This window comes from Camelus bactrianus, chromosome 13 (assembly GCF_048773025.1).
Source record: "Camelus bactrianus isolate YW-2024 breed Bactrian camel chromosome 13, ASM4877302v1, whole genome shotgun sequence".
NCBI classification, from domain to species: Eukaryota; Metazoa; Chordata; class Mammalia; order Artiodactyla; family Camelidae; genus Camelus; species Camelus bactrianus.
In genome coordinates, this window is record NC_133551.1 from 14,840,142 (window position 1) to 14,852,241 (window position 12,100).

At 36.4% G+C, this 12,100-nt stretch overlaps 1 protein-coding gene across 11 annotated transcripts in view; it reads left to right on the forward strand.

The window, feature by feature from the left end:
- Positions 1 to 12,100, forward strand: part of COL24A1 (collagen type XXIV alpha 1 chain) — a 338,176-nt gene that overhangs the window by 114,057 nt on the left and 212,019 nt on the right. For all 11 annotated transcript variants that reach the window (XM_074376091.1, XM_074376094.1, XM_074376086.1 and 8 more), the window contains 5 exons: positions 3,975 to 4,028; positions 6,018 to 6,062; positions 11,437 to 11,490; positions 11,567 to 11,611; positions 11,842 to 11,895. In XM_074376091.1, coding sequence (XP_074232192.1) covers positions 3,975 to 4,028; positions 6,018 to 6,062; positions 11,437 to 11,490; positions 11,567 to 11,611; positions 11,842 to 11,895 — 252 coding nt within the window. The remainder of the gene's footprint in view (positions 1 to 3,974; positions 4,029 to 6,017; positions 6,063 to 11,436; positions 11,491 to 11,566; positions 11,612 to 11,841; positions 11,896 to 12,100) is intronic.

A 12,100-nucleotide genomic window follows, 5' to 3' on the forward strand; every position in this document is an offset into this window, starting at 1 on the left:
ACTAGTCGTACATTGAGCATTACCACACAGGAAAATTTGCAAACAGGACTTTATGTTTTCTCTATTTAAAAGTAGATTTAATTAAAAATACCACAAACTTAGTAGCTTAAAATAACACCCATTTATTATCTGACAATCTTCGTAGGTCAGCAGTCCAGGTACTGCTTCTGCTCAGGGTCGTAAGGCTGCAGCCACAGTGTCAGCTGCTGCATTATCAGCTGAAGGCTTGGCTGGAGAAGAGTCCACTTCCCAGCTCATTCAGGTTGTGAGGAGAATTCATTTCCTTGAGGTGGTAGAACTGAAGGCACTGGCTTTTTGCTGACTTTTGGCAGCAGCCCACCTTCAGGTCCCTTGGACTGCCCACAGTTCCTGGAGATCCCCCACAGTTCCCTGCCATGTGGGCATCTCCAACCAGCTGCTTATTTCATCAAGCTCACAAGGGAAGCCTCTAGCTCCAGGCTCTTGGAAGGTGGACTCTTACATAGTATAACATAGTCACACGAGTGAATCCCATCACCTTTCTCTATTCTGTTTGTTAGAAGAAGCAAGTCATAGTCCCACCACACTCAAAGGGAGGGCATCATACAAAGGTGTGAACACCAGGAGGTAGGAGTCATTAGGAGTCACCTCAAAGTCTGTCCACTTCACTGATCAAACAGTGGAAATGAGCAATAAAATTATTCACAACTTGAAAAGATCAAACGAAATCCCTGATATGCCATATTCTTTACAAAGTAGACTTTTATAGCGGGTCAAAACACTGGAAATGTGAAAAAGAATTATGTTCACAGAAGCAGCAGAGCAACTCTGGCATGCCCGTTAGAAGACAATTAGTAAACGAAATTAGCAAGCTGGACAAAAAGCTAAGAGGCTCAAGCTTTCCTGTGGTTGGTAGTTCTGGCAAATGGCCATTGCACCCTTTGGTAGTATGAAGGTATTCCAGGAGAGCACAATTTGATTTCAAATTAGTAGTTATAATTTTCAACTAAGTAAATATGAGAGAAAATTTAGTATTTCATTTTGCAACAAATTCTTTCAAGTGAAGAAAGAAACTGTTGAAACTGTCTTTTGTATTCTAAGTTCAAAGGCAAAATGTTTTGTCACTGTTCTGTATTTCACAACCAATCTTTAAGGTCATTTTTTTGACAATGAAGATGTATGACTGCTAGCCTTTAGGTTCATTTTATCAAAGGAACACAGAACTTTCCCTGCATTAAAAAACAAACAAAAAAATCATGCATGTAGTTACCAGAATTGAATAGCAGTGAACAAGCAATGACATATTCAACAACATAAAACACTGGCATGATGTTCTTCAAAAGAAAATAAATACCCAATATATAGCCAGATATAATGATGCTTTTCATGGCATGAACTGTACTATATTGAATAAAACAAGAAAATCTAGATGTCATAGGAATTACTTCAAATACTGATGACACAATGGTTAACATGTAAGATGGATAAAAACAATAAAACAAATGATCTCTAGCTAGAATAGAGAAGTAAAAATGAAATGAAATGTTTAATGGGTGGTAAAGTGAAAGGAGAAAGAATGCATAAATTTCTTTGAAGTAGATATTACTCAGTTCAGCTAAATCGTTTCAGGAGCAAAGTCAAGTTGAACAGCTAATGTTTATTACACGTATTGTTGAACTACCAGAAGAAGAGGAAGTTGAAATTAATAAGTACTTATTTCGTTGGTTTTATGCTTGTTGTAGAAAATTTAGGCTTTGTGATAAGAGGAGAAATAATCACAGTTCTCTGTCTTCTGCCCTCTTCCTCTCCTCGTGGGGAGACAGCACTAGTTTTGTGGGAGGCTGAGCTGGAGAGCAGCTCCAGCCACTGGATGAGGGTGGAGGGGCCAGTCGGTCCCAAACAGCACATCCTCTAGGCAATCCGGAGTGGTCCCCAAAGATGTTTTCAGCAATTCAGCTCCTGTTCAGACTGCTTATTTCTTTGTTTTTTAAGAAAAAATTTTATTGAGATTTAATTTACATACTATGAAATTCACCCCTTTAAAGTGTACAAATCAGTGGTTATTAGTATGTTCACAGACTTGTGCAGCCATTACACTATCTAATTTTAGAGCATTTTCATCACCTCAGAAAGAAACCCAGTACCCATAAGCAGTCACTCCCCAGTTCTTCGCCACATCATCAGCCCCAGGCAACCACTAATCTACTTTCTATCTCTGAATGTGCCTATTACGGACGTTCACGTTAATGGAATCATGCAATGTGCCCCCCGCCCCCAGTTCTTTATTATTTCACTGACGTTTCTGGAAAACCTTATGATCTATCTAAAAAATCAATCATCTCTTATGTTTCAGATTTATTACAGTATTTTTCTTCTACTTTTTCCATTACCTGTGCATCATAAATACTTTCAAATACCCATATTAACTCATGCTGAACAGAATGATGTACTGCAGATTTTTGAGCTTGTTGACAACAGGATTTGACTTCTAAGGACAGTCAAAGCAAAATGCCTGCCTGAACTTCAACTGACTTTGAAGAGGGTATGGCTGCAATATGTTTGACTACACAGATGGTTTTTGCATTGTCCTCTGATTACAAAGTAAGAGAAACTGCTTCTAGTACGAGTTAACTATGTCTTAGAAACATCATAATTTTTTCCATTGTTAAACCATCCTTTAAACTTAGCCCATTCATGTTTGTACTAGTGAACCAGTGATTTTTGGCAATCTGTTAAACATATAGTATTTAATACTGGCTGACTTGCCTAAATAAAAGATTTAAGAATCTAATAATATACTTTTATTTTTGTTAATCATAAATTTTTAAAGTCAAAGTGTTGATAATAAGTCTTATAAATCATTTTGTGAAATAGCCTTTTCAGAAGTGAGCTTTATGGGGAAGGGTATAGTTCAGTGGTAGAGCGCGTGCATAGCATGCCTGAGATCCTGGGTTCAATCCCTAGTACTGCCATTAACTAAATAAACAAACAAACAAACAAGTCTAATTCCCTCCTCCCCCCCCCAAAAAAAAACCCACAAATAAATTCTTAAATAAAGAAGTGAGCTATTTAAAGTTGATAAACTCAGTGGTAAATCTCCAGAGAAAAACTTTAGCATATAAAGTAGGAGTAACTGAGTACTTGAGTTATTTTATGATAGAATTTATACTTAAAAAGTCTGTTAGTTTACTATGCTTCATACTTTTACAATGGAGAATTCTCAATGGGCATTTGGAAAGCTTAATCTTCAGTGGCACCGCATTTTTGTATTTATAATATTTATGTGCATTATTGCTTTCCTTAAATGGTTCTTTTGCATGTTGTATCATATCTTGAGTTGATGAATTAAAGTATTCCATATAGCATAGTTGAAAAATTACTGACTCTTCAATCAGACTGCCTCCATTCAGGTCTCAGACCCACCCATCACTAGTGGGTGCAAATGACTTATGAAACTCTGTGAGCTTTACTTTCCTCAACAACAAAATGAAGATATTAGTACTCATTGATTTGACCTGCTGTGAAGATGAAATGAGGTAGAATGTTTATGGTAATGTGTATAAAGCCCTTAGCACGTGGTAAGTGTGCTAAGCACCTGCTCAGTATTATTAGTCACTTCATTGTCTGTGGTGTGTGTATAGCAACAGCATGAAATAGTGGTCATAGCTAATGGATTGGTCAGCTGGAAATCTTGGTTATGTTTCCTCTCATTCAGTGATTCTTTAAATAACAATGAACAAATTTCTATTTTCTCCAACTTAGCTTTCTGTATATATTCTGTGGCATGTAAAAGAATTTTTATAACATATAGAAATATTGTAACTAAAATCAATGAAGTTTTATGCAAAACAAATACACATTTTTGTTGCACTACAATTTATAAGTTAAGAAATAAATATTTCCTGTTAGTAAGTTCCTTATTAGAGAACACAGCAAAAGTGAATTCTTTATCTGTTTTGGTTTTAACAGCATTTCTTTCTCTTTCCTTGGGCCAGGGTTTTCCAGGTGACTTTGGAGACAGAGGCCCTGCTGGTCCTGATGGCAGTCCTGTGAGTAAATTGCAATGGTCCTCGCCTTGCAGCCTAACATCACTGGGACCCCATAGCAGCTGTACTTGCCACTCTCATTACCACATTCCTGACAAGCACCCTCGGCCAGACAGTTTCTATACCACAGTGCACATTCCAGTTTTTGATTTCACGACATGAGGAATAAGATGAAAGTGTTATAAACTCTGCCTTGAGATGCAATTGTTAAAATTAATTATTTTGATCATGTTAAAACATGACCAATTAGGTAAAATATTCGAAGTATTAGAAGTATACAATCACAGTATTGACTTGTATATGTGGGGGGTGGGGGTGGGTAGAAAAGAAGCCTTTTATGTGTATCAAGGTACTAATTAATAAGCTTCATGCAAAACTTGTGCATTTGGTGTTTGCTCTTTTTGGATTCAAATCCGTCATCGATCTACCTTACTTTTGAGTATTTTATAAAGAAATCTTATTTTGGGGGACTGATTAGATATCTATGTTCAGATTGGGGAGTTACAGTTCTAACATTAGTTTAATTATATTATCAAAGAATGATGATGGATTGCTGCTTTTTGACACTAGGTAGAAATACTTTCACCTTTTGCCTTCAAAATATAGCTATCCCCCAGTCTATGTCATGCACACGTTTTTTTCATGAGATTTTTTAAAGTGAATTAGAATCAACCACTAAATCCTTGTAACCTAAATTAGGAATAGTTCCTATATTTAGACATATGTAAATTATTAGCATTTATGCTTAAAATGAAGAGTTTGAAAATAATTTTTTTTATTTCTTTTTCTAAATTATAACTATATTAGCTTATTTAGTGAATTTAGCCAAAGTTTTATTTGTTATAAGGCTTGGAAGATACATGAAGAGTAGAACTGATATCCAGACAAATTGTTAAAAACTTGGATGATGTCTTAAGTAGAATGTTTACCATCTTTTACCCATGATTCTGGGGATCTTTCCATTTCAAGCATAATTAAGTTAAGCAGTATTTACATTTTTCTTTAATACCATTTCTGTCCTTGCATAACTAGTGTGAAGCCATCTTATTTAATTTTTTGTCAATTATGCATGAAGTTTGTTATGCTTCGACTACTACGGCATTTAAAACTTTTTTTTTTGCAATCTGCATTTTATTTAAAATATAATACTTCTTGAAGAGTATTTTGAGCTTTTAAAATCGTTAGAATGGGAGAATAAACTGGACATTTTCAGTTTATTGGTTTTTAATTCTCTGTTTTTTCCTATGTCTTTGTTTCAAAAAAGAATTTGAAATTCAGAAAAAAAGAGGAGAATCAATTCTTATACTTTGTACCATGTAAATGATGCAACACTGACTTGAAATGGATTAGGAATTAATCACAGAGACTGTGACAATGAGTTCAAAAGACCATCACAAAGACCCACCACAAATCAACTGGAAAAAATAATATAATTTAAAATTCCATACAAATAATTTAACAATGTTGGTAGTCTCTTACATATGTATAGGGCTTTATGAGAAATTTCAAAACCTTTTGTATATTTGACTGTTTTAATTGTGATCTTACAAAATGAAAACAAATATTATTATTATTTTATAAATGAGAAATTTTTAAATGATGTACTTCAGAAGAACTGATAGTGCTTTAAATGACATGAAAATGTTCTTATAACCCTACATGTTTTTATTACTACGTCTGGGCTATATGTCTATAATGCTGAGTATTAATGGGATTTACTTTCTTTACTAGATGCCTAGGAGGCATAGAGAAATCTACATGCTAGGCTAGCATCTAAAAGCACGGAGCCAAGGGCACTTTTAAAGATGTTAAGCTGTTACCAGAGTTTGGACTTCTTAGGATGCATAACAGTAGGAAAGTTTCAGAAGTTAGCTATGAAAGATGGAAAAATTTGGTATATTTTTTTCCTAGAAATTCTTGTCTTCATCTTTAGAAAATGCTCTTAGTAATTTGGAGTCACATTTAACGCACTTTGCATGTTCTTTTACGCAGGGCCTTGTAGGCGGCGTCGGTCCTCCGGGGTTTCCTGGGCTTAGAGTGAGTATCAAGTATCACCCTTCTTACAAAATATTTTTGTGTGTGTTTATATTTGTTAGATGTGTTTTAAAAACTTAAAAAAAAAAAAAGAAATTTTAGTGTCATTGTTGAATATCAGCCTTGCTCACATGTATTTTCCCATCAGACATGCAAATTAAACCAGTAGTCTGAATCTAAAAATTAATTTTACTTTATAAGCTAAAGTAACAAATTTCTGCCGGTTGGTGTATATACGTATTTGTCCGTTTCATTAAAGGATACTTAATCGAGACTCCGTTTCTTCAAAAATGTAAGACATAGGGCAGCCACTTCTTTCCTTTGAAGTAGTCTTTCCTGCCATCTGTCTAGAGAGACACAGATAAGGCTGAACAAAAGCATATGGTAACTGTAGGCTTTACTTATGAAATAAAATTGAATAAATGGTTAGGAAAACCATCCTGAGCAAAAGGTAGGAGCTGGGCTTCAATGCCATTAAACATTTTAATACCTCATTTATTTATTAGACTTTTTAAAAGTGACTGTATTATTTGTTCACTTAATCAGTTTTTATACAGTGAATTCAACTCCATTTCATTGGAGTTTCTGATGTCAGCAAAGCACAGCTTAGTAAAAGCAATTCTGTGGAGGCCAAAACAGTGTAGTCCAGCTATGTCATTCTCTGATACATATTTTATTATTCATTGGAGTGAACGGACTGCTACTTTGGATGTATCTTCGTAAATATGTTTCTCTCATCCAAGCTTATGGTTCATGACAGGCATATAAATTACAGGTATTTTATATAAATTTAGAGCCATATGCTTGAACATTGAGCTGAGCTAAAGGCAAGACTGACATATTTTTATTCAGTGTAAGGAGCCTAACGAAAACAGAATCTTAAAAGCAGACTATTTCTATTCGTATAAAAGTAGGATGGCCATGTTTAGAGGTAGGGTTTTCCTTAAAAATCGATTTAGAGCTTGCTGTAATAAAGTAGGTCATTAAGACTCCAGAGTTTGATGCCATAAATCATAGCTACAATATTTTTAGCTTGAACTTGAACACAGTTCTTCTGACTCCATATTTAATGTTCTTTCCCCACCTTAACTGCCCCAAGGCAGAAGGTGGCAGCTTAGCCAAAGGAATGAGTCAGGAGTTCAGTTATTGGAACTATGGTAAAAATCAGCATAGCGAGTTTTAATTTGCCCCTGTCAGATGACATGAGTTAGAAATTAAGCTCAAAAACCTGCGTAAGTCTAATAAGACATTTAAGCATTTCTCTTGTATAATAATATTAGTGTAGTAATTATAATAAAATTAGCAATAATAGCTCACTTTTATTTAGTATTTTCTGTGTGCTAGTCACAAGGGTTATGTCATTTAATTCTCAGAACAGCTTAAGACCACTGAACTGGTAAGTTGAGCCCAGAGTTGAAGCCAGGCGATAAATATCTGGAGTCCAAAACTCCACCCATTGTGCTATGCCACCTCCTTCAAACTTATATTACCTTCAAATGTACACTGCCTCTCTTAAAAGAGTTCTTTAGACTTCATGAGAAGCTCTATGTGAAGGTGCAACCCAAAGGGTCAACTTCTTCTCAGAGCTTAGTATAGGACTGAACCTGTCAGTGGCAGTCAGTGTCCTGATCAATGGGGAGAGAAAGGAAACAGGGAAGGGAGCTGGACTCCAAAGACACTCTTTGTGCATTCTTCATTTAACCCATCAACATTAAGTTGGTTAGCTCCAAAGTTTCTGTTATTATGCTTAGGACTGAGCCCCAGATTGTTAACATGGCCCAAGATGTCCGGACTTCTGGTTCTGATCTGCACCTTGAGAGCGTCCTCTGTGCGCCAGCAGAGCTGTTCATTCTCAAGTGCTGTGCAGCCTCCTGCCGCGTGGCCTTTGCCCTAGTTTGTCTGCCTGAAACACTTGCCTTTTCTGTCTAATACTTAACTCTTACTCATCTTTCAGTTCCAGGACTGAGCACAGTGCCTCACACATAATAATGCTCAGTACAAATAACTGGGTTTTCTGCCCTTTCTCTTTCTTCACTCACCCTTTGGTATGTGGGAAGAGATCCTCCAGAAGTGAGAATGGCTAATGGCACTACACTCGTCTAGTCCTTGGCTCTTCTACAGTGATAGAGATGGTACTTTTCAAAGTACTATCATGTGTATCTCAGTTGTAAAGTAGATCAAACAGGTGTCACTTCCTCCATTCTACATTTGTTAAAATGTTTAATCAGAACAATGTGAGCACCTTCTATGTGTCGAATGCTGAACTAGATGCTAAGTCTAAAAATATGAACAACATTATAATCTAGTGGTGACATCATACAATATGATTATTGCTAGAATGGGCTCAAGCAAACCCACTGGGAAGGGAGCAGCTTGCGTTATCTCAGGGTCAGGGTCGGCTTCACAAAGGAGATGTCTTTTGAGCTGTTGTGAAGATTGTGTGTGAGCAGGATGGACTGGAAAAGGGAAAAGGGCTCGTAGGCAAAAGAGTGCTGTATTCAAATGCACAGAAGAGGGGAAAAATGGGATGTTTGGGAAATGAGTAGTGAGATTATAGCCTAGAAGTATGGCAGGATGGGAGTGGAATGGAAGGAGGTGAGGTTTTGAAGACAATCAGGAAAGATTGTCTAGAACTTTTATATGTCATGGTAAACAGTTGATTTGCCCAGAACTGCAGCTTCCGCTTTATCTCTCAGGGGTTCCCTTCCAGCAAGTAGTTTCTGATAACAGATGATATTGCTTTCTCTAAATTATTTTTTCCATGCGGTTGATCATTACTGTCATTTGCTTTCCTAATTAATGACAGTAATTATCACCTGTGAGTGTGGGTGGGCGTGGTTGAAAAAAGTCCGGTATAGAATTCACCATCTTTTCCACGATATGTTCCGCTGTATGAACTGTAATTGGCCAGTGGCTCTGCTGCGTTTGGATAAGGAACCTGCCCCGGGTCCCTCTATTTCTCTGACTGACTTTGACTCAGAGGTGCTCCATTACTTCCGGCTGCAGGGGAGGCTCTTCTGCCTCTGCCGCTAAGTCCCAGGCACCCTCAGCTGAGCTCCCATGAATGAAGTTGCTCCTTCTGTCTGCTGCATCTTCTCAAGGAAGAGAAGCGTGGAGGCAGGGGTGCTGAAGAACCTTCAGGTTATCTTGGTGGAACTGAAAACTGCTCTTCCCCCATCAGGGACTGCTTTCAGAAGGCTATAGGTTTGCAGGAGTAGGATTTTCCACACAACTTGTGACATGTCACAAAACGTTCGATGTTTCTCAGAAATCTCTATACTCAAACCATTTTACTTTTCAGTTCTCTATTTTTCTAAGTCCTTTATAATGAATGTTTTTTAATATCTCCTGAAACTTACTATTCTGTAATTTTTCTTTCAGAGTCACTAAAAAGTAAAATAGAATGTTGTACATACAGAGTAGTTCATCTGAAGATATCAGACAATGTGCAGTAATATATTTACTGAAAAAAAATTAAGGATATTGTATTGTCTATAGAAAAAAGCAATAGGACAATAAAGAAATGTTTATATGATATTCCTTTCCATTCCTTACATGGATTATTGCTGCATAATTTCCAAACAGAGATGTTGTATTTTTTAAACTACCAAAAGTTTTAAAGCTATGAACTTTGAATAAACTACAATAATTATAAGAATAATTATTTCCTATTGACAGAATTTGTCAATGATGTATTAATATTGCGTATCTGTTTATTAAGTTGGAAAGTATTACTCTGCCTCTCACAGTCTCATATTTCAGGATTAAACATGTTGGACACAGTTATATTTCACAGACTTTAGGACTCACCTCAAAGTAAAGATGTCATATTTTCCATTCTAAAATCCATAGTGTATGGATGTGGACTGTTAGAAATGCTGTGTTATGTCAGGAGGTAAAGCTCTAGACTAAATCACTGTTTTAAATTTATTTTCAAAGTTGATTATTTCCTCCAGAATTCATCCCATACTTTATTTCAAAGCTATTATGTGCTGGCTATCATGTTGGGTCTGGGAAATTTAAAAAAAAATGACTAAAACATTCTTCTACTCTAACAGAATACACAGACTAGGAAGACAGAAAAAAAAAAACAACACACACAACAGTGCAATATACTCAGTTCTGTAGTAGAAGGGAATTCCTGTAGTGGTAACTATATCTTCAAAGGCTTGGAGCCTGTGATAAAGGAGAATATGTTCAGAGAACAAAAAAACAGTCCATTGTGTCTAGAATGTCAGATTTGGAAGAGGGCGAAGTAAAAGTGGATGTAGGACAAATGGGAGGAGATGAGACTGAATGGAAATGGAAACCTGATAGTAGGGACCAAGGATGCTATTCTGAGAAATTTGGATTATAACTAAAAGAGGCAACACTTCAGTGTTGTCACAAATACACTTTTAAAAGTTCCTTAACATTTGGAAACCATTAAAGCATCTCGGTCTTTGAGGATGAAGGTGATGTGTTAGCCGGGCACAGAGAGGTGGCAAGAGGAAGCAGGAAAATGAAGGCACCAGTGACACAAGATTTAAATGATCCCCAGATCATCAAAATATTTCCACTGTTTTGCCAAATTTTACTTTCAAAAACACTCTTAGTTGCTATTGTCCTTTGTATTCTAAGATGACATACTGAAGCTTTTCCAAGTCTGTGGCTTGCAGGAGATGATAGTGGTTGTTAATGTTTCTGAGTAATCTTGCATTGGAGCATTAAACTGAAAACCTTGCCACTGGTGGCTGTGTCTTTTTCATATTTGTTTCCTCAACACCACTATCATGTTTGGTACCTCTTACGCTCAATAAATGTTAAATGATAAATGAATGCGAGAAACCCAAGAGTAGAGACCTTTGCTCACTACTCAGTTTGTCCCTGAAATTGTGGTAAATTTTATCCTTCTGCACATTTTAAATCATGAAATTAAATCATTGGAATTCCTGGCACATAAAGCTGCCCAATGAATACTTGCCGAATAAATGGGTGAAGGAAAAAAATCCAAGACAATCAATTGAAGAATTTATTGAGTACTTCCTGGGAGCATGGCACTGAAATACTTCCCCTATCTTCAAGATACTATCCAGCTGGAGAAATAGTTCAACATAGATGGCATGGACGGCAAGTATTACAGGAACTCAGGGAAGGGAAGGGTCCTTGTGGACTGGGTTAGTATGAGTAGGCTTCAGGAAATAGGGTAGACCTCACTGAAGTTTGAATGACTGGTGTAATTTATAAACGTGAAGAGGAAAAGAATGTTGAAGATCAAGGCATGTGTGGGAGCTTCGTGAGGTGAACCCCTCTAGGTTAATTAATCAATCAAGTTTATTTACTATGTTCTCTTATCATAGTGGATGCTTGAAGGCATTTCTTTCTTACTGCTTTTCAGGGCAGCGTTGGCCCTGTGGGACCAGCTGGACCTTCTGGAATCCCTGGCCCAGTGGTATGTTTCTGTTTGCACAATGTATATTTCACTTTAATTTCTCTGTGATGTCACAAAGTATCACTTTCTTTTTTAGGGTCTTTCAGGGAATAAGGGCCTACCTGGAATCAAAGGTGATAAGGTGATTTAAATATTTACATTGTCATAGAGATAATTTCTTCTCACATCAATTTTTTTGAGTCAACACAACTTATAAAATATTTTTTAAAGACAGAATCTAATCTGTGTTATCAATTATAGAACTTGGAAGTAGGAAAAATAGAGAAATTATTCTTAGCTAGTATTTGCTTTCTCATGGTATTGCCACATTTGCACTGCTTAAGTGTCTTTGTATGAATTTGTGCTCTCCAGGGTGAACAAGGCGTTGCAGGAGAACCAGGAGAACTGGGCTATCCTGGAGACAAGGTAATGGTTTTACCACTGATTTTTTATAAATACAAAAAATGTCAGAGACAATGCACAAATTCTTTAAAAAGAAAGGAGTACTCATTATTTTAATCATGTATTTTATTACAGTATGGTATCTATTTGGTTTTACGTGTCTTTTATTTTCTCAGCTTTTTAAAGAATAAATCCATAAATGTTTTAGTAGTTGGTAAATGGAGGCATA